This window comes from Rattus rattus, chromosome 10, assembly GCF_011064425.1.
Source record: "Rattus rattus isolate New Zealand chromosome 10, Rrattus_CSIRO_v1, whole genome shotgun sequence".
In the NCBI taxonomy this organism is placed as follows: Eukaryota; Metazoa; Chordata; class Mammalia; order Rodentia; family Muridae; genus Rattus; species Rattus rattus.
In genome coordinates, this window is record NC_046163.1 from 93,023,022 (window position 1) to 93,047,255 (window position 24,234).

The window sequence follows — 24,234 nt, forward strand, 5'->3', positions numbered from 1 at the left end:
ACTCCTGAACATCTCTAGAGAATAAAATAATATGTAAATTAATCTGTATGTAGATGAATATTATATTCCATTTTCAGAATTCATATCACTTTTCCGTACAATTGAAGGTTGATTTGAATTCTATATGCTTTCCTTAGAGATTGAAAAACAAAACATTTCAATAGTCTTGAAAAGGCACGCTGATTAATGTAAGCTGTTTAATGATGCTCATACGTTAGAAATCAGCTAGGCTGCTTTCCTTTGTCTGTTCCCTTTAATTAGCAGCCAAGTGCATTGATCTGTTTTTGGTCAGATAGCTTTTCCACAAATCTTTGAAATCCCATTCTATGCCTGTCTAGTCTACCAATTATCATAATCCCATTTGACTCCCAGAGTTGGGTCTTCATGATGATTAAAATGTGTTGTAATTACAACAGATGCAGACATTAAAAAATTAAGTACATAAAAAGAGAATGTCAGAAGCCAGTCTCCTACATTGCCAGGATCTGAAACACAGCAGAGAGTCCTACTGTGAATTGTTGTTGAGGAAATCTTCAGGAAATGGGTATATGTTAGTGGTCAAATAGGCCTGCAAATTCATCAATGATGCAAATACAACACTGGGGATAAGAGTGCTGGGTCTCAAGGAGGAGCCTCTGACAAGACAAATTCCCTTCCTTGGAAGCTGATAACCACTGAGCATTATTCCCCTCCAGTTTGTCAAGGCCACTTTTATAAAGAACAGAGTATTCAGGATCAGAGCTCAGAGCTTATCAGCATGATTCACTCCACTTTTTTTTTCAAAACTGTTAAGAAAAGAAGAAGTGGGAGCACAGAAATACTAATTTTGGGGTAGGATAGAAAGGCATGTTCATGTGGACATGACAGGGAAACGGGCTACAGACCTTAGGTTCACCAAAAAGTTGAGAAAGATAGCTGAGCAGTAAGTAAGAATGTGTTTGTTTCTCTCTTTTCTTGACTATGTTTGTGATGTGTCCAGGCATTTTAACCTGAAGCCTAGACTGCTCTTCTGTGATGCACTGTAACTTAGAGCTGTAAATTACAATAAACTCTTTTTGCTCAAAGCTGATTTTGTCAGGGTCTCTTGTCATAGTAACAAGGGGATGAAACTAGGATCCTAAAATGGTGGAGTTGAGGTGATTTTTATGCTTCCATTTCTATCTGGCACAAAAGCTGCCTCGGATTTTGGAGTAGATATAAGTTTTCTTTACTTTTATTCCTCTTCTATTTGTTTCTGTCCTGTTGTAAATAGTTCTATCATTTCATGAAACTTAAATTAAAACACTGTATTATTTAGATAAGCTTTGCACAATATGCTCATTTTGTGTTTGCAGTAAACTCTGGAGCCCTTTCAGGTATGCCTCTCTTACGTTCACTGTAGATTGCTGAGACAACTGGCACATCTATTTTAGATGTGGAATGAATCACATTCACACATCATGAGTCTCAGATTCAGATTCAGCTCCTACATGTTGATTATAGAAGGTACAGGTACAACTATTTCCCAGCCTCATCCCTGCACACTTATCAATGGATCATTCTCCTGCTAGATGATCTTTGCATGACATAAAAATGAAGCAAGAAAAAGGGAATGGGTGGGCATGAAGTCAATGTAATGTCATGTTATTGAGAATGGGAACATTGACAACACTATGACATTTATCTACAAGGAACACATGCCATTCTCAGTCTAATTTAAACAAGTATTCAGTTCTACTTCTAAAGCTTCTAACTCAGTCTTATTGAAAAATATCTACGAAAAAGTAAGCCATATTATAAACTAAGGCTGGAGAGAGCAATTTATCTTTGCAAGTCATCATGTTCTTAGAATTCAGCAAGCAAAATAGGGGAGCCAACACAACGCAAGTGAATAATCTACTCCCACACACAGAGACCTCGATTTTAAAAAACAAGTTTAGAAATGTTTAATTTAATTTTCAGGTACTGCTCTTATCTGTTGTAAATAGGCCTAGAATATCACTTAACAGAATAAAATAATAACTGGCTCCAGTTGACACACATACCCACACAAAGACATACATGCAATACACAAAAATAAAAACAAAATATTTTTAAAATATTAACATTTTTTTAAAAAAATGACAGAGAAAGATTGCAAACCTGTCACCGCCAGGAATACCTGCAAGAGAAGAATCATGAACATGAAAATCCCCCAGCATATGAACATCGGAAGAGATGGGGATACGCTACAGAGTGAGCCCGAAACAGTCACATGGTCCTGGACCAGGCTATTGGGCTCTCAACATTCTTTCTTTCCCAGCATTCTGGCCCATTTCCTTACTTGGAAGAGCACTAGTTTACTTTCTTAAGAAACTTGATTTATTTTTACAGACATTCTTAAGTCTTCTGCTCTAAATCTGTTTTTGTAGTATTGAAATTTCTCTGGACACTTCACCATGGCTACAATAGCTGTGGTCACTACCACAGCTTCTGGTATGTTGAAAAGAGTAAATACCAGAGGCCAAATAATTTATTTGAAATTTTAAATAACTCTAGGGGATTTTCCCCAAATGTCATATGATATATTAAAAATCAATCTTATGCTAGAAAGCCTGAGAATAAGGAACACAGGATATTGTGTTTCTCTACTACTACTACTATAGTTTGGATTTGAAATCTTCTCTGTAGGTTTATGTATTTGAATATCTGGACTCTAGCTGATAGTGATTTTGAGAAAAGTTTTGGAATCCTTAGGAGGTACAGAATCCATGAACCCAGTTGGTCCCTGAGATGAGCCTTGAGGTTTTCTAGCTCAACCCAACTGCCTTTTTACTTTTGTTCCTGGCTGTGAATATGATGTGAGAAGTTGCCACTTGACTTTGCTGTTGCTACCTCTTCCAACACGATAGACTGTGTGCGTTTATACCATGAGCCAAAACATAACCTTGCTCCCTATGTTGGTTTTGTTATACATCTTGTTACAACAATGAGAAGAGTACCTGCTCAGTTTTGATGGGGCTATTATTGGTCAGTGAATTTCTGGGGTACTCCAGGGAGGAATATCTTGGAATCATTCACAAAGGTTATACACTGTGTTCCTGTTGTCCAGTTCTCAGAGTGACAACTCTGAATATGCTTTTCTGAATATCCCTTTTATTATTTGTAAAATTCAGAAAAATGCAACATCCGGATACTTGAAAGAATTTTATAAAGTCTGGCAGAAGTAAACACGTGTAAATTCATCATTACTATATCCATAATTGCTGTTATCTCCTAACATATACAATAATTATTTTGATTCCTTTAAAATATTTATTTTGGCCACTTATAGAGAAAAAGAAAAAGAGAACTGCTTCACATGGCTTACCTAGTTGACCCTTTAAGATATTCCTAATTTTGTTGCTAACCACATGGACTGCTAAAAGAGACCTCTCTTCAGAATTGTTTATCTATATTTTATGATAACTAGTGTACCTGAGCAGAAAACCCAGATCACTGGCCTGTACAATCCCTCCCCTTTTGCTTTAATGAGGATGTGCTATTGAGATTTGAGGAAGAAATGAAGAGAACTGAAACACATAGGCAGTACATGGTGTTGAAAGGAATGAAAATATTCTAAGGATATTGTTACTCTGGCTATAAGAAACAATGGAACCAAAGAAATTGGAATTTCCTTAGGAATTGCCTGCTGGGAGACTGAAAGTCTGAGGTGGCAAGTATGGCCAGAGAAAGTATTTATCTATTCTTGAAAGATTTGCAACTTATTGGCCCACCTTATAGACACACTACAGGAGAGATAGGATGTGCCAGAACGAATCTTTGAACTGGACTTAGCTAGACACACCTCTTGCTTTCAGTTTAAACCTTAACCTCATTAAGGCTTTTGAAGACAGTCTTGGGAAATAGAGCATCACAGGAACTCCCTCCTCCTCCTCCTCCTCCTCCTCCTCCTCCTCCTCCTTCTCCTCTTCCTCCTCCTCTTCCTCCTCCTCTCCATGTGGTCAAATTAAGTACTTTTCCTTTTTAGCTTTCATTAGTACTTGTTGTTCTAGTTCGCCAATTGAGGATGGGTGGCTAAACCTGGCTTACTATTTGGCCATTAGGGTTCTGGCTCTGATTGTAACAATACCAGTAACAATGCTGATAATTGCTCTACATGCAGACAGTTAATAACACGTTGGGCTTCTGATTTTGTACCTGCCCTTAGAATATAATATGAACATTGCTTAAAATAAAATCTGTATCTATTTTCCAGGATGGTTAGGGCAAAAACAAACATGAAAGTATTAGGTATAGACTTATTACAGATCCTGCCATGGCCATGTACATGCCAATCAGTCATTGGACAAGGATGACACACACACATGGATAGGACAACATCAAATCTTCCCTCACATGATTCCTATATTTTAGATTTGCATAGACACTCAGTGTTAAAAAGTGTGAATATTTTGGTCTGATGAGATTAATATTAATAAGTTTAGCTTGAAAATTTCAAACCCCCAAATTAAGCCTTTTTAGGAAAAGAAAGATATATTTATATAACTCAAAAGTGAACTTAATGACTTTCTATAGCAGAACAGCACACACACACACAAACATACACACACACACACACACACACACACACACACACACACACACACCTGTCTTCAGAGCTTGGGACATGCTTTGCTACAGGGTCACAGCTTTCAGGGCTTTTGACTGTTCTGTTAACTTCTCTGATTTCGAGGATCCTGTGTTTGTGTGTATGTCTTAGTCACATTTTTGTTGCTGTAATGAAACATCATGAGCCAGGAAACTTACAGAGGAAAGGCTTTATTTGGAGATTACATTTTAATAAAATGAGTTTATGAATATCAGGATGGAAAGCAGGGCAGTAGGTAGGAGGCAGGCATTGGACCAGACAGTAGGCAGGAGGCAGGCATTGGACCAGAAGCTTAGAGTATACATGATGAGACAACAACCACAAAACAGAGAGAGATGGGGAGGAGAAAGAGAGAGAGAGGGAAAGAGTCAGGGGGTAGGGGGGGCGGGGAGAAAAGCTATTTGGGAAGTTTGTGGTTTTGAAATCTCAAAACCCACCCTTGGTGATATACCTCCTCCAAGAGGACCACATCTTCTAATATCTTCCAAAAACTTCTACCATCTGGTAACTAAGCATTCAAATAGATGAGCCTATAGAAGCCATTCTCATTCAAACCAACATAGTGAAGAATATGCTACTTAAGAGCTCTGAAATCTGAGCCATCCACTAGCAACATCCAAAGTTGGATAATCTTAAAGATGGTATCTTTGGTCTGGATGAATATAAGGGTTAGCCTGCACTGGCAAATGTAAGGCACTAAAGAATATATGACTCCCAGAAAGTGTGCTAATATGAAGCAGTAATAATCTCTAGGAAGGAATGACCAATCACAGGTCCCTGCATTCAATCAGGATGTGAAGAACAATCATCAGCTACAGTAACCTAGTTGGGCCAGCCCAGGTCCCCCAAACAGTATAATATGTTGGAGGTCAATACAACAGGAAATATCTGCTACTAAGAATATGAGCTCTGTGCAAAATGGACTTCCAAAAAAAGTGTACCACTTTCACGACTGTACTCAATATGAATGAAGCACACAGAATGAGACAGCACTGAGAGGAGAGATGCAAGCCCCATGCCTTCCAGAACCATGATCATTGCTGAGTGGTCTGTTCCCTTTCCATGGAGATCTGTTTTCTTCCAAACTTTCAGCTGTTTGCTTTATTATCTTGTATTGTCTGAATTATTCTATTTTGAGAACACGTAGTTAGACTTCTATGTATCTGTACCTAGAAAAAAACCTCAAGATCTCCATGTAATCATGTCTTCGAGTTTCTGTTACTGTGATAAAACATGACAAAAATCAAATAAAACATGACGAAAAGCAACCTGGGAAGGAAAGTGTTTATTTCAGTTTACAACAATCACCTCATCAGGTAGGGAACTCACAAAGAAGAGAAACTTGGAGTCAAAATGCATGCCAGGAACAAGTGCTACTTATGGGCTTGCTATCATGGCATTTTTAGTCTCCTTTCTCATAGCACCCAGAATGGACCACAAACCACGAGGAGGAAATGCCCACAGTGACGTATTGCCACCACACATCAATTATCAGTCAAGACAATTTCCCGCAGTGAAGCAGTCTGGTGGAGGCATGTGATAAATTATAGTTTTTTTTTCTCAAATGACTCCATTCTATATCAATTTGACATAAAAATGAGCAAGTACAGGGAGAAATGGTGAAGGATGCAATGATCTGACCAAGAAATACTTAAAGATACTTGCTCTGGGAGGGTGGCTCAATAGACAACGACACTTGTGGGTCAGCTATAAGAAAGTACCTAAATTTGAATCCCCAGATCCCACATTAAAAATAAAGTGGTGAATAGCTCCATGCACCAGTAAGTCCAGCTCTGTTTTGGTGGACAAAGAGTGGAAGATTACTGTAGCTTGTTGTCTACCAGCTGAGTGCCAGGGTCAGTAGAAGTACTTGTCTCAAGGGAATAAGACATGGAGTATTAGAAAAGTACATTTGATATCCTCTAATATTTGAATACGTATTCAGGAGCATATGTATATACACACACAAATGCAACACACACACACACACACACACACACACACACACACACACACACACACACTCACTCCCCCAAAATTATAAAAGACACAGTTATCTATTTCCTATAAAATAAATCTTTTTTTTAATTAATTTATTTATTATTATGTATACATCATACAGCTTTCTGCCTGCATGTATACAACTACAGGCCAGAAGAGGGCACCAGACCTGACTATAGGTGGTTGTGAGCCACCATGTGGTTGCTGGGAATTGAACTCAGTACCTCTGGAAGAGCAGTCAGTGCTCTTAACCTCTGAGCCATCTCTCCAGCCCCTATTTCCTATAATCATTGTCTCTTTTACACAACAACCTCCTGTGACTTTAGCATCAATATTCATAACCTGCACCAGAAATTCCAGCCCTTAATGACTTATTAATTGCATTTTCTCTCCATTGTGAAAGAATGTCATGTGACAGTTGTTAGCTGGCAGTAGTCTCCTCTCATTTTCATTTAAATTTTTCCTTTCAGAAGCTAAGAAACTTAACTTTTACTCATCTTTGCTTTCCTTTCTGTGGCTCAGGCCTCTGCTGCCTATCACATCATCAGTCTTTTTCCCTGGAGCACCAGCACTGGCTAGCATCTGGTTCCAGTTCAGAATCACCATTATTAGGACTACTGACTGAAATTGATGCACAACTTGCTGGTGTTGTTTACTTCCAGGTCTTTGGAGGTAGAGAAGATAGATTAAACTCTCTTCTTACCCATTCCCTCACATATAAAACAAAGCCATTATTTCTGCCCTACATTCAACTCCACACTCAGCATAGTAGACTTTACTCTAACAGATCAATAAAACAACTCTGTAAGACAGTACCACTATATGCAGAGAAAGTAAGGCTCAGAACTCAAGAGTCACGTGGAAACTGACAAGTGTAATCCTCCAAATGAACACATTAAAAGCCCATGTTCAACAGCACTGGAAGGCAAAAATTTATCAGAAAAAAGCAGAGAGAAGAAACATCAGATTTTCAGAAAAGGGCACAGGGATGCCAGTGCCTACCAACAGCCCCCAATTTCCTTCAGTGCAGCCTCTGTGACATCAGGAAAAGCCAAAGGAGCCTGGTGCTTATGATAACTTCTGAAAACTATAGCAGTAGAAACATGCTGAGAAACAGTTTCACCTAGAGAAGTGCTTTGTGACTATATTAGTCACTTCCTTCCACAAGTAGCCATTACAAACCACTTGTCAAATCCTGCTAAGAGACGATGTTTTACTTTGGTTCAGTTTGAGGGTACATCCATCATAGCAGAGGAGGTACAGCAACAGGTTGAGGCAGCAGGTCTTAACAGCATCTGTGGTCAGCAAGAAGAGGAATGTATGCTGCTAAACATCTCCTTTATATTCATTGTTGTCAGGACCTACTCCATGTATTGGTGCTGCTCATATATATCTAAGACATATACCTCAATTAACATAATCTAGAAAGTCCCTCACAGACATGTTCAAATGTTTATTTCCTACATGAGTTTAGGTACTACATCATTAAAAATCAATATTAGCACTGGAGAGATGGCTTAATAGTTAAGAGCACCAAATTCTCTTACAGAAGATCTAGGTTTAAGTCACAGCAGCACATGGAAGCTTACACCTATAACCCCAATTCCAGAGGATCTGACCCCTTCACATAGACATGCATGCAGGCAAAATATTAACATGAAATAAAAATAAATTAAAATAAAATATCAATAATAACCATTACAGTGATCAGATTTATTTGTGAAATTATAGGCCCCTTCTAATGATTTCCCCTTGTACAGTTTGTAAGCATATGAAATAAACACTTGTACCACACATATACATACATACATACACACACACACATGCACACACACACACACACACATGCACACACACACACACACACACACACACGCACGCAGACACACACGCAAATATACAGAAAGAGTGGAGGGCAGGAGAAATCCTTCAGTAAAAATTCTTCTAACTTTTGTTACTTTGACATTTCTCGATCTTATTTGAATAAGGAAACATTTCCTGAGATCATAATTAATATCTCAGAGATGGGAGTCTGGCTTCATGCTATCTATGTAAAGAAGTTTGGATAAGCCAATATTGTGATGTGTCCAATAGAAAAATTTGTTTTTTTCTTCTCAATCAATATTTCTAAGTAGCCCACAGACTTGTTAGGGTGTTTGACACAGCACAAAACTAATCCTCATTCCAGAGAAACAATCTGAGTGGTCTAGCATTCTGGGATACCATTATTTTAAATACCTATCGTGAACAAGGTTTTTGTTTAGATCCTCTGATCAATTATCTCTAGACAAGTGCTTTTCCTGATTCATATCTCAGCTTATCAGCCTTTAAACTGACATATCCTTCCTCAGCATTGATCCAGGCAAAAAGTGACTGCATAGATGCTATCATGTGTCTTCCAGATGATTCACACAGAACCGTTCACGTGGAGCTCAACTTTTTTTTTTTTTTTTTTTTTTTTTGGTTCTTTTTTTTCGGAGCTGGGAACCAACCCAGGGCCTTTGTGCTTCCTAGGCAAGCGCTCTACCACTGAGCTAAATCCCCAACCCCTCAACTTTCAATAGTATTTTATGTTTCAAAAGTTCTCATGAACCTGCTAAATTGGTAATGAAAATACTTGCTGTCTATATAACTTGAAAAAGTCATTTGATTCCTGTCAATGTCAGCTCCCTCCTTTGTAAAATGAGAAGAATTTACTTTTATGTTCCAATATAGCACTTCAGAGGTTTGCACCACATAATTAGTAGAGAATAGGCTGCAGTATGGAATCTTTCCTCTCATTTCATTTTACTGTATTTAAGTGTTCCTACTTAGACTCAAGTACAGATAGAAAAAGATTAAAACAAAAAACTTCAAAGCAGAAAAAAAAAAGCTCACCAAACTCTATTCTTTTATCACTTTTCATTTGCTTTAATGACATTTTAGGGACTATGAATATCGATTTGACACTTAACTACTTGCTGTGAAACCATGAGGAACTGAGTTTACATCCTCAGAACTCATGTAAACTCATGGTGGCATGAATCTGTAATCTTATTGCTAAAGAAGAGGTAGTAGGATACCTGAGGCTTTCTAGGCAGATTGTGCAGCCACACATTTAAGATATAAATACGTTTTATAAGAGATCCTGTGGGAAAAGTATAAGGAATGGAAACAACAGAGTGAATAACTATATATGAACATACATGTGCATGCATACATAGGCACATACACATACAGAGTATGTGTATACTCTCTCTCTCTCTCTCTCTCTCTCTCTCTCTCTCTCTCTCTCTCCAGATGCTAAACTACTTTGGCATAAGTTAGAGGGAGCTTTTCAGACCAGAAAATGGTGGAGTCTGACATAGCCAATAAATAGATAAGTAAATAAATAAATAAATAAATAAATAAATAAATAAATAAATAACAGGTATGCATCACCAGGTATTTTTGATAAAGATTAGGAAAAATTATGTATAATTCTACTCTTGCTTTCTGGGCCAAAAATTAATTTATATTTTCAATAATTTCATATTTAGACAAGAGCTGACATGAACACAAAATCGTTAGCACCCTTCAGTGACACATCTTGTGCCATTCCTCCAGGCAAACAGAACCAACCTTACAGCTGCCTTCCATGGCTCACATGCCCTATTTTTTCTTAAAGCACAAGACTGTAATAAGAATATCATATTAGTGTGCTTCCTTCTACTGTATTATTTATAGATTACATTGTTCAGATACATAGCCATGGCTCGCTTGTCTAATTTTAAGATTGCCTTGCTAAACAAAAATATTCTCACTAGTCAGTGGTTACAGAAGAAGCACTTAACACCCAGTGAGTAATGACAGCTGGCACTGGTAGTATGCTTATTAGGTATGCATGGTTTTCAAGTGGAGCAAAATCTGAAGCTAACCATGTGGGAAATTTTCAAGATGAGAAAGAAGTGAATGGTTGAATTTGCAATTCATAGATGGCATATTATTACTTAATTTCATTGAGTGTGTACTACATGAAAGTGCATCACAAACTCTGGGTCGAGTGGTGAGAATGTGCCTCTCCTTAAGCTCCACTTAATTTGGTTTTAACATGATGTAGAAGTGTGGGAATTATTATATAGCACTGAAAACATAAGTAATGTGTGTTACTTTCCTTAATACATGTTCTAATCTGTGCCAAGTGTTTGCCATCCATCCCCAAGTGTGAAGGGTTTTAGGTGAATACCAAATTTTTCTAAGTTTATTTTTCATCTTGTATAAATACTAATCCAGCACCAAAGTATACTGCTTACTTGTGTAAGGGTCATGTGTGGTTCATCTCTAATAACCAGTAGCTAATGCTGTTAAAGTCAGAAATGTTCATGTTTTAACTTATTGTAAAGCACTTGCTCTCAGTAGAATGTAATATCTGACTTCAAAAACTCTCTCCCAGTACACAGAGTACAAGTAATGTCCATAGCTGACCATTGTATCCAGTAAAGAGTTGGGAAAAGAGGATGAAAAGGAAGCAGAGAACAGTAAAGCCGACAAGGGAGCTCTGTCTACCTCAAAATTTGACAAAACATAAGCATAGTTATTATATGTCTCACTGCAGTGACATAATACCACCCCAAAAAACCTGAAAATTACAAGGGATTATTTGGGCTCACAATTTGAGGGTCCAGTATACCATAACAGGGAAGGCATGGCAGCAGGTACACAAGATAGCAGGTCACATTTAGTGTGAAGTCTGGAGGCTGAGTAAATGAAGGCTAGTACTCCAGTCACTGTTTGACTTTTAATTCAGTTCATGATACTAGCCCATGAGATGATGCTACTCATATCCAGAATGGATCCTCCAAAATAATTAACTCAATTTAGAAATTCACTTGTATACAAAACAAAGTCCTTTTTTGTTGTTATTTTAGATTTTATCAAGTTGACAATTAATAAGACACAAAAGAAATTTACTTTTAGCTAAAATGATAATTAAAAAGTCCCCAAGAAAGGCACTCAGGTCCCTCAGACTCAGGTGAAATGACAAGGTGGAAAACAGCACAGAACACTTAGACAGAGCTATATAGACTCTCAGAAGTTCATTGATAGTGATCGGCAGTGACTTGTAAACAACTCTTTCTCTAATTCTGAGAGTGATATGTGCATCTGCTCTTCTTGAGCCCCATATACACTGGCCTTCATCTCAGACCATCTTCAAATGCTTCATGTATCTATATCATGCTGCTTGTGCATTTTGGGAACATAGGATTGTTTCCATAATTTTTTGATCAATTTCTGTTTCTTAACCAGGCATGGCATCCTAAAATATTAATTGTTTTGTAGCCTAAGGTGAAACTAATACTATGAATTTAATTCCAGGCCTGTATCAACTATATAGTGACTTCTAGGCCAACCTGCACAAATAGTGATATTCTGTCTCAAAAGGAAAAGGAGGTAGAGGAAGAGAAATAAAAAAGGTATGGAGCATTATGAGGAAAACATGAAAAGGAAGGAATAATGAAAAATAATTATAATCGCTATCATCTCTAACATCTTTAACAGAGATTTCTGAAGACAGTGATCACAATTTTGTTTAGCACTCAGCTATGTTCGCTACTATTACCAAGGCACTTCACCCACTGAAATTTGCCAAACGCTACACACGAATAAGTTCATGTTCAGTTTTAGTGAAATCAGACATCATGCACTCAAGGACACCAGCAAGTTCAATTCAGGACAAAGCACATGCTCTAGTATCAAAGCCATATTTCCCTGTTGGCCCTTAACTGAAGGAAAAGGAAAGGAACCTGCCATACATATAGAAAAGATTTGATAAGACCACAAAGAAATATTAGCAGAATATGAGCAATCTCTCAACAAATAAGATCTAGATGTGTTCAAGGATTCAATAGAAAATGCTACACTGTGAATGAATGCATCCTGTACATGCATTCATAGATGTTAATACGGGGTTCTGGAATTTTTTGTGTGTGTGAGCTCCAATAGAAAATGTAGGGTATGTATGTGCAGATGTACATGTTAGGAAGAATGTGAAGGCCAAATGACAATCTCAAATGACGTGTTTAGGTGCCATCTACTTAATTATGGTTTTAGATTCTTATAATTGAAACATGCCTATTATGCTAGGTTGCCTAGGCAATGATCCCCAGTAGTACACCCAACTTTACCTCCCCTGGATGATATTAAAGTGTCAGCTACCATATCCCACACTTGTCCATGGATGTGAGTAGTAAAGCTGGGCTTCAGGTCTGGAAAGTGAACATATTCCGAATGAGCTCTTTCTCCATCCCCTGTAATGCTTAGAAGATTGTTCAGTCATGTCTGTAAACCTAGAGTAGCATAAGAGCCATTAGTCAAATAAAGGATAGCTCCCTTACTTAACTATTATAGTCAAAATCTATCTTGCTGAATGTGAAAAATTGGGTAGAATGGTAACACTGACTTTGTGTTACTATTAAGTCAGTGATGTTCTGGATATGGTAAACATTACATGAATTTGTGACTGCAGTGCTTGGAAACCCAGATAGTCCAAATTAGTCTCCTTTCTCTCGCATCATTATCTGCTTTTGATTGGCTGTGACAATATTGAGGTGTCTACAGAATTATTAGGATAGAAACCTTTGCAGGAGCCTATTAAACTTGTTGACAAAATGCTTTAATATAAAGGTTAACCTGTAAGGAACATTTGAAACCTGTTTCCTTATTCAAACAAATGCATTAACCACTTTTCCAGAAGGTACACTAGGTTTTATCCGTAAGTAAATTATTCAAGGAAATGCCACCTTGGCAGAACATGCCAGTTTTTTTAACGCTTGGCATGCTTCTCTTCTGTGTTTGGCTCAATCCATTTCTGTCCTTTGCTTTGAACTTGAAGAACTTTCTATCTTTTGCTTTCAATCATCCATCGTCTAAACTCTAAGAGACATAAGGAAATAATGTCACCTGCATTTGGTTTTTAACAGATTCTAATTATAATATGTATGTATTATCACTTTGGAAGTTGATAGCTATCTAGAAAAGGGTGAAATGACAGGTTGTATGCAAACTTGGGAGGAAAATGTTAATACTACAGGCTCTATCCACCAACTCCAAATCTTGGGTTTCATCCTGTTGGAAGGTAAGGTAGTATATGCTAATGCAACTTTTCCTATTTCACAAGTGGAGAGATAAGTACTTTTTTATAGCATCTGAAGTGCTAAAGTGAAGGTGATTACATGTAAGCAATAATCATACCTGAGCAGATGGACCCAATTTTCTAACCATCTCAAAATACCATGCACTCTTTCCTCCTAATTATCTGTTTGTGATATTGACAATGAATTCTGTGCTTCTTGTAGGAACAAAACTTCCCCCTCTAAAACCCAAAAAGTGTATACATCTGCAGAGAAAAGGAGCAATCCAAATGTTACATTGATTGTGCAGCAGAGAGCCTTGCCACAGCCTTATAGGAAAATGTAAAGTTCTACCCTCAGTGTGGTTGGCTATATTTTATCTGAATCAAACCACCTCAGTATCTATCATAGTTATTTTTATCATTTCTATGAGATAATATGTGACAGGAAAGGAGAAAGTATTTTTCTGGTTAATAGTTCTAGGGGATATTGTCAACAGTGGCAGAGAAAGCATGGTGAACAGAGCAGGCTGTATCTGGTCATGTATTCTCCACAGTGGGAAACCAGAGTGTACAAGAAGTAGGCCCCGCTACCAAACATTAAGGCCCACTCCCAGTGATCTACCTCCTCCAATGAGGCTCCACCACCTAGTGCTTCCTGCATTCTTTGAAACAGCAACTCCATCTGGAATCCAAGTGTTCAAGCACATGTGCCTATGGAGGACATCTTACATCATAGCTATAACAATGTCTTTCCTTGTGTGCAAGAGGACGGAGACACTTTAAAAACAGATTTATCCACTTTTTGTTTAAAAACAAGTAACAAGAGAGATCAGGCTGATCAGAGAGCACAGGTGCTCTCCTTCAAGGATACTTACAGCAGTGAAATCCAGGATCATGTTCCTTATAAGCACATGTCTACTCACATGTAAAGAGAAATAAGATGAAGGTATAGGGCCACTTAAAGAACAGAAGGATTATTCAATCCATCCCCTCCCCGAGGAGTTCCATACGGACTACCCAAACTGAAGTAGCTCAGACTCTACCTTCATAGAGCAGTCATTTCAGGCTAATTACAAAGTTCCTTCCTCCTATAACCATACCCAAGGACTAAACAAGGTCAAGACCTTTACTGAAAATCTTAGATCTTAGTATGTTCTTAATTGCAGTATGTTCCTTAAAAGGCTGTGACTATAAGCAGCAAGTCTCTGTGTTGCTGGCTTTTTTCAGACTCCATTCTGTCGTATGATGTTTTTCTGTAGACTAACTTATGAGAGGATGTTTGAGGATGTTTTGCTGAGAAAAGACATGAGATGTATTTTATGGAAGCACTTGAAAAAAGGTCATGTGATGCTTTGCTAGACATGATGCTTGAGAGAACATATGATATTTGGAAAGGGTAGAAATATAACACAACAGACAGTAGATGGTACTGGTCCACCTTGCTGTTCTTTGTTGGTCATCAATGGAATTTGCGCTTACTGATCTTTGCTGAAGACATTGTGTGGTATTGGTTAGGCTTGGCACTTTTTGCTGGTCCTCATTGTTGTAACTTCACAAAGAGAAACACGCCAAAGAGCTGCTAGTGGTATTCAGGCCATATATGGCTGCTTTCCAGACTCAGGCTGATTGGCAGAGCCTCGTGCCAATGAGCAGAGCCCTGCTGTTTCTTCCAGATCAAACTGCTGTTGCTGATTCATGAATGGTGTTTGCCAGTGGATCAAGGTACCACTGCTGATTTGTGTGAGCTGAACTGATGATATTCTGACAACACAGATTTGCTCCAAGGAACTATTTCTGAACAGGTCCACATCTACTTTTGCCCTATTAACCTTTCCTTTCTATTACCTCTGGTCAGTGGTGGGATACAAGGGATGTTAAAGCATTTATGTATAGTTATTAGAGAATGTTCAGAAAAATATAAGCCTACAATTCTATTCTTGTTGGATGTACACATAGTTGAAGATATATGTGCCCATGTGTATTGTGCTTGTGGAGACAGAGATCAGTAATAAAGGTACACACTTCCAAAGACTCAAGAATTACAAACACTGTGGTTGAATCTGTCTCCTCTGATCACTAAAAGCATGATTTTAACCAAACAGTTAGTGAACTTCTATGGTCATTGATGACGACAGCAGACATTTCAAATGTTTAAAATCAGCCGGAGAACATTCTAAAATTATAGGCCTGTCCTTTCCCAACTTCCAGGTTGACACCTAGATATTTCATTTATAAGTATCTCCTTTAACTTTTACTTCCTTTTTATTTATATGTATGTATCTGTGTAGGACTACACCCATGGGAGTGCAGGTACCTATGGAGGCCAGAAGAGGAATCAGATCCACTGGATCTAGAGTTATAAGTAGTTATGAGCCAGCAAAACAGCCAAGACTTTTAACTGATGAACTATCTCACAACACTAGAAATTTAATTTCTATGAAGTTGCAGTATGCACTGTGATATCGTTCATTGGCAACACTTGAAGAACCACTATAGCTTCACAGGACTCCAGAAATAGTGAAAGGATGTAATATTTAAAAATATTTATTCAGTAACTACTAGATAAAATATGGGTTTGTCTTTCCATCCATGAAACAGGGCAAAAATATGATAAATTTAAAAAGAACAGTATAGCAGAGATAATTCTGTTCTGATTTTGGTACATTTCTCTCCTGAAGGGAGAATACCATATTGTAGCGTTTCTCACTTAGACAGAAGTGCTCAGATTATGTGGGCATTGGTCTTATCATGCATCCTGGCACCTGACATAAATGCATTCAATTTTAGAAAAGAACTCAAACATATGTTTCACCCCACCATGCAACTTTCTTATATTACCTACTGTTTTAACACACTCCCACACATGGGGTGGGCTGTATCAAGAATATTTTTGTGGAGGTTATCCAGCATGTTTTGCTGTCCTCTGTGTTTGCTGCTCCCCACGCTCAAACTGAGAAACTAAACATCTTGACCAGAGAATGAAATACATATGCTTTTCTTAGAAGAGGATGTGTTAGGAGAAAAAGAACCAGATATGGAGAAAGGAAATTTATTTTATGACATATTCGGCTGCAGAAAACTGAATGTACTGATTTTTTTTTTAATATGATCTATCCAATGGAAGAAACAACTGGCTTTCATTTTCAAAAGGATTAGAAGGAAATATCCTTAGAATACAATAGTAGAGTCCAGGGGCAATAGCCGCTGATTTCATACTTAATATTGCAGCCTCTACATGATATCCATTTCAGTACATTGAGGACTGGGATTGGATGACATATAAAGATCTCCCTTAATGATATTGTTATGTGAGGGTAGTACACAAGGAATAAAATCTTTGATATCCACAATTTCCCTGGCATTCTAGAAAGCTGCATATAAATCAGTGTCTTTCAGTCTTAATAAAGGTTTAACAATATTACTGTGTGTGTGTGTGTGTGTGTGTGTGTGTGCACGCGCGCTACCTGCATATATGCACATGTACATATGCTTGTGTATGAGTTTGGGGCAAGAGGAGGTTATCAAGCTGTCTGCTTTTACCATTATCCACCTTAGTCTTTTGAGGAATGTTCATTTTCTTGACCATTGAGATAAGTATAGATATGTTGTTGTTGTTGCTACTGTTGTTCTAACTAGGATAGCAGCCAGGCAGGTACCATCTCTGGCTCCCACCGCACTAGGGTTACATACAGGTTGCCATGTGTTACAATCCATAGCTTGTTACATCTGTGTTGGGATCTGAACTCAGATCATCATACATGTGAAACAAGCACTCTCAGCCAATGAGATATCTCTCCAGTTATAAATGATGTTTCACAGTCAGACTTTAAACAACCTAAAATAAGCAGAGCCTACCAGTTTGCAGACATCATTTCAAAGGGCCTGTAAGAGCCCACTAAGGAGCCACTTAAGATTTTAGAAGCTTTGAGCATTTTCCTAGAAAACTGCCTCACCCTTCCTTTATGTGTCATCCCTCCCAAATGACCAGCACTAAGCAAACTAAATATGGAAGAGGCAGAGTTGAAAACATGACCAAAAGGCCAGGATGTGGAAGCGGGGTGCACTTCACCATGAAGGACAAAAATTCCATAGAAGGCAAGGATAGAGGTCTTAGTATTTGCTGTCCAAGAGGAGACACTCAGGCCTACATGGTCTTGTTAGCCAGGAGCATGAATAGGGAAAAACATAGCCAGAACCCGTCCCTACCGGTCCTTGCAGGCAAATATATACTGGCTAGCTAACACATTCACAGTGATTGCCACTCAAAATCTGGCAACAATGCAGGAGTTTCTCTGTCTGAGATGGTTAGGGAGTCCCAGAGAGCCCCTGTATCTGTGTTCCCAAGCTCTGAGGATTCCATCTCCCTGACATCTAATCAATTGCTTTGTTGTTTTATCCATTCATTCCACATATTTTTCCTTCCTTGCTTCTATTGTTGCTACTAGTTTATATGCATATGCACTTTCCTCGTTACATGTATCTCTTTTTACCAAAATTAAAAGAAAACACAAATCTCAGAAAAAACCTGCCTTGGTAAACCCCTCAAAATGCCTCCTAGATTCAAACAAATGTAAATTAGATTACTTGAGATACTAAACAAAGCATTGGACACATGCTTCTTTTTGTTATAGACAGCAACTACTATTCAACAGAAACATACCACTTATACTCTGCAGGAACACATTTCTCATTGTGCAATTAAAAAGAACAAAATTGCATGTAATGTAGTTATTAAAGACTATAGTTACATAAAAGTAATGCTGTAGGGATGATGTCAATGACTTTCACATAATCAAAAATAATGAGACCTTCCCTGGTTGCATATTAAGCTATCAAAAATATCCCAATTGACAAATGTTCCTGTATTGATTTGTAATACATAAAATGCTATTCCAGATGATGACTTTGGAAGTCTTTCCCATGAGAGAGATATAGATTATGGTAGGTTCCAATTCCGTAATAGTTTTGTTTTGGAGACTCTCAATGAGTACATTTTAGTTTTATTATTACTCACTTTCCTAACTTCTCAAATAGAAAAAGAAAGGCACATGGATCAAGAAGTCACTATGATGTGTTGGGAATCCCATGTGCAATGATATTACCAGAAAGTGTATTAATGTCCCATATAATTATACTGGTCATCTCAAGCATTAGCTGGGACCATGCTCCGCATAGACAACTTCCCATGTTCCCCAGTAAAGGCACCTGATATTTTTCATCATTTCTTCCCTGGACTAGGTCATTTTTCTCCTTAACTCTTCTAACTGTGTCAACATATTTTATAACTCATGTTTCTACCCAACTCTATTGGTGCTCCTTTCCAGTCTCAAACCAAGATTGAAAGCAAAATCTGCAAGCACAAAGGACCTCTTTGTGATGATCCCAGGAACATCCTCAGCTGTGTGGAAGACAAGTGTTTCTCTTGAATGACCCACCAGCTGGACTATATCAAATCAGGTGAACTCTACCAAGTCAATTGGACCTAAAACATGGTGGACTGCAAAAAAGTCATTGGTTGCTACCTTCTTATTTTCAAAAATACTATTATATGCTGTTAGTTATAAAATGCATCCCCGTACTATAGATTTTAAAGGCAATGTCAAAGCACTTTAATTTAGTAACACTTACAAGCCATGTTCTGTTTCCTTGCCCTTTTTTGTTGCTACTTCCTATCAATTTCCTACTTTCACTTTGGCCAAGCATGATTTTGCCTCATCTTTTTCGAAATAATAACATGACTTACCCAAACTTCCTCCATTTTATTGCTCGTTCTCTCAGTGGTATGAACTTACTAGTATCATGTGGCCTTATTGGTAACACATCTTTCACAAATCATGGTATATTTCAGTTTTCAACAATAGCTAATTAATGTAGTCAAGGACCTCTAAAAACAACGCATATGTATGCACTTAACAAATCCTATATAATCTTTGGCTCTTATTGTCTTAAGAAGATAAGCATATTTAGAAGAATAAAACAGATAGATGCTATAGAAGGAACAGGGCAAAATACTGCTGAGATCCAGCATTGGTTCTCTTTGGTTTTCTGACTTAAAATATAGAACCTTCTACCATAAGAGGAGCCAAATCTCAAGCAAGATGGAACTAGAAACTTGGTGTCATGCTAGATCTCTGAGCTGTAAAATAATAGTACTCATTTGTATGATTTGTCCTAGCCTTCTGTCTTATGTCTTTTGAACTAAAGAAAGTGGGTGCATTGGTGGCAGCTAGAAACAGCCATCATCAATTGAGGACATTCAAATTGAGTGCAGCCACACCCTTAGCTGTAGCTTACCTGAAGCTTTTGACATTATAGGGCAGACAACCACAGCAGGCAAAGAATGGAATGGTATTAGGGAGAGAGTTCCTCCCTACTTTATGTATTACTCTTAACTTAAATATAATCAAATATTTATGAATAAAATTTTAAGTCTTTCACAAATTTGTATTTTGATTTAATTTTTATATTCCATTCTCTGAAAGGCAACCTGAAGAGAGACTCAATTGATTTCAACTATTTTTTTCTGGGACTGAAATGTTTTCAGCAATATTTTTCATTAGGTGACTAAATAATATCTAATGTGACTAATGTCTGTGGACTAGAATTTTGCTTAAAGAAACTCATATTCAGAACAATTAGAATGGGAAGGGGTGGGGAACAGAGGAGACAAGACAATAATTACCTGTCTTTGATGCTACACAGATCAATGTGCAAATCACTAAAATTCCCCAGGGAACCTTGCTGAACTGAAATGAGGTCCTTGGGCTGGTTATCAATAAAGATGAGTCTCATGCAGCCTTGGAAAGCCTTAATGGGGTTTAAGCATTGGGAATCGGTGAGATTGTCAGGGCACCCTGTGGGACAGAGAAAAACATGAAGAGCACTGAAATGATTTGTAATTACTGTGGCAAGCTATTGATGGAAGACCTTGAAGTTGAATTATTTGGACACTTTTGTGTTCATAGTAGAGCATGCCTTTGTTGTAAATTCTAACACATGAAGAAGTGCAAAAATAATGCAAAATGGGAATACTCAGTCATTATAAAGGAAACAAAATTGCCGAAGGAATTATCATTGGTATAACGTATTTCCTTAACCTCTCTCTCTCTCTCTCTCTCTCTCTCTCTCTCTCTCTCTCTCTCTCTCTCTCTCTCTGTGTGTTTTGCACAAGTGAAGACACAGTGTTTCATGTGGGTACATGTAGAAACCAGAGGTTGATCTGTGAATTTGTTTCTCTGACACTTCGCATTTGAATCTTTGAGCTAAGGTTTCTTCATGAACCAGGGGTTCACCAATTCACCTAGACTGGCTGATTGTGAACTCTACGGCTCTGCCTATACTCATACTATTGTCATTTTAATTTGTGTGAAACTGTTTCTTCAAGCACTTGAGAGTTTCGTGACTTGCATAGACTGGGATATCTGCAAAATTCAGGAGCCTGCTTATATTAGCCTTGCCAGCATTGAAACTCAAGATATTTCATGTCATGCCCAGTACTTCATATGGGTACTATAATTCCAAACTCAGTTTCTTATGCTTGCATGGCAAGCATTTTGAGCCAGCTACACACACATGCATATGCGTGTGCGCGCGCAAACACTCACACACACACACACACACACACACACTTCCTTCTTGATGAAAAACTTTTTCTCTTTCTTTTTGATGTCATTCTTCTATAATCTTCACATAGTCTAAATGTCTAGAAATGTCACTGTGTCTTAAGACACACATCTAAGTTCACAATGTAATTCTGAATTATACTATCTAAGGAAATTATGTTTGGTAGGGATAGCAGCCCAGTTATTGTCTGGTTAATGGCAGAACATTAATGGGATAAGCTCCTGAGAAAGGTACACTCAGGAAACAAACAAGGTTATTGACATGAAGTGCAAAGCAAATCCAGCCATTAAGAGAACTGTGGGTTTAAATGCATGCACTTATAGGCACATACAAAAGGTTAGCACCACATGTCTTAAAAAGTGTTATTTTAAAAACATAAATGCATTGCACAAGTTTAGCATCACCTGTACCCAGGCCAACCTATACCTGATTAAGCCAGGTGTAGAACAAGCAGTTAGATGAGTATTTGTCTTACAAACTCTTATCTCAGTGGCAATAATAGGTTTGGAGCATATAGTAATGTGAACTTGAAAATATGGCAATGTGTCATAAATAAAGGGGAATTGTTTCAGCCATCTCTAATAAACAGTCATTTAGAGTCTGAAGCTCAACAGCTGGTAAACACAGGCACACTATAAAATAGAAACACTGCAATTTCTAATTGAAACTGTAGAGAGAATTTATGGGAGTTGACTATTGTTGCTCAAGCTCATTTTATTATGCTCCTTAAGTTTACAATCTGTATGTGAAGGGTTTGTTTAAACACTATTCAAAGATATTTCAAGAATTGAGCAAAGAAGATAAATCTTCATGGTCTAAGTCTGGCACTCTAAAAACCTTCCCAAAAATTAAGACTATTTTAGTTGGGGGGGGGAGACATTATGCCTCTAGGATATTTTATAAGATTACTGAATCATGAATATTCAAAGCCAATTTGACTAGAAATAAATTCTTGACCAGCATGCTTTCTCCATTGCTTAAAAACAAGCCTCCCCCCAAAACCCCACATATATGGTATAATGTAGAACAGCTTATAGTTGAGACCATTGCTCTGTATTTGTTCCCATTCATTTTCTTTCACTGTTGGGCTGCAGTTAACATAGATTTGAATCTGCTCCATGTGCTCACTGTCTCTACAGCATCTCACAGATTATTACAATTTCAGTAATCTTGGAGTAACAATGTATATGAGTGTGGGCGTAGAAGTGCCACAGCTAATGCAATGAGATCAGAATTACGAAATTAAACTACAACTGTAGGAGTTGGTGCTTTCTAACTTGTCTGTGGGTGTGTTTTCTCTTTGCCAGTGAATACCTCAGGTGTGCTGAAATGAGTGACATGAAGATTACATCCACATGCTACAGGGTCTAGTTTTACAAGGGCTCTAGGTGTCCAAACTTTATACTTACATGAGGGCATTATGATTGAGCCACCTCTCCAACATATAGATAATTTTCTTTCAACAAACATATCATATAGATACATTATCACCTAAATTATATACCACATCTCGTATGTAGTGGCCATTGTGTTTGAAGGAGTATGGTCCTTCTTCATACTAAAATCCAGCCTCATTGACCTTGATCCACCTTTTCAAAGAGATGCTAAATATTTAATCTGTACCTGTGCAAAGATCTTGATGTTTCAAGACTTGTCATATATTCCCTTGGGAATAAATGGGTAATTTATAGGTCTTGGAGCTACAGAACTACAGGGATTGGGGAAGAGTTCAATGCAGAGTGTATGATTAGTATGTGGTAGACTCTTGTTAACTACAGTGTATGTATCATTGATGTTTTGTTATGTTTCTTATTACGTGAGAGCTAGACAGTGTGTGTAAATGTATGTGCCACCATGAATGTATGACACTCAGGAGACAGAGTTGTGGAACCCATTCTCTTTTCTCACTACAAGTTCCAAGGAGATAACTCAAGTCTCCAGGTTAGAGCATCAAGTGTCTTTGCCCACGGAGTCATCTTGGTATCTCTTCAGTGAATGCTATTTTACAGTGCTTTTCTTTGCTTACCTCATGGGAAGCAACTGTTAGCCTAGCACAAGGCTAACTCACACTCACTTCTGAACCAGGTTGTGCCACATTCTACATTTTATAAGGGAAAAACAGTGGGAGAGTTGAGAGTGCATGTGGTTGGGTACATAGAGATAAGTGACTTTTACGTGCTGAGTAAGCCCTCCACTAAGAGTCAACAAATCTGCATTCGCCTCTTGTTTATATCTCCCAGTAACTCTGAAAATGAGCTTGTTCTCCATGTTCAAGAAAACAAGTTCAGAGACTGTATCTGAAGAACTAAGGCCAGAAACTAAGTCCCCATAAGATGTGGCTCTGTAAGAAGATTATTGTCTACAGAAGTAGATACAATCTCTTAATAAAAGATATCTTTAAAATACTCAGCATGGATGGATTTATAAAAATGAAACATATGTTTTGTCATCCCTAGTTTGTTCTTCTCTGCATACTACGAGTATTGCAAGACATCAGAAAATAATATAAAGAATAACTACTCCGAAATGGCAATGGTTTCTCCCCTGTCCCTTTGAGATGCTAGCTCCTCTCCACTTTGCTCTGTCACCCTCCATAGGTGAGAATGATCTTCAAGACATGATAAAGGGGAGATGGGGTTCACAAGGTAAAGTGGCAGTAGAGTGACCTAGATGGCTGAGTACGGTGGTGCCGCCCACTTAAATTTTCTCTCTTGCAGGTACTTTCTTCCTTTCAGCTCCTTTTCTCTATGTTTTCATCTGAGGTTTCCTTTTTAGTGTAAGACCAAGTAGCTTTGCAGAGCTACAGGAATCAATTTTGTTGAGTTACGTAACTCAGGTTTAATAGCCCTAGTTCCTTCTGCCTTCAGAACCGCCTTAGATAGCTTGTGTTTCCACAGTTGTCTGAGGTTTT

General features: G+C 37.9%; 1 protein-coding gene across 1 annotated transcript in view; it reads right to left on the reverse strand.

Moving 5' to 3' along the window:
- LOC116911743 (contactin-associated protein like 5-3) overlaps positions 1 to 24,234 on the reverse strand; it is an 820,968-nt gene that overhangs the window by 392,450 nt on the left and 404,284 nt on the right. The window contains exon 10 of the mRNA XM_032915729.1: positions 20,383 to 20,554. Coding sequence (XP_032771620.1) covers positions 20,383 to 20,554 — 172 coding nt within the window. The remainder of the gene's footprint in view (positions 1 to 20,382; positions 20,555 to 24,234) is intronic.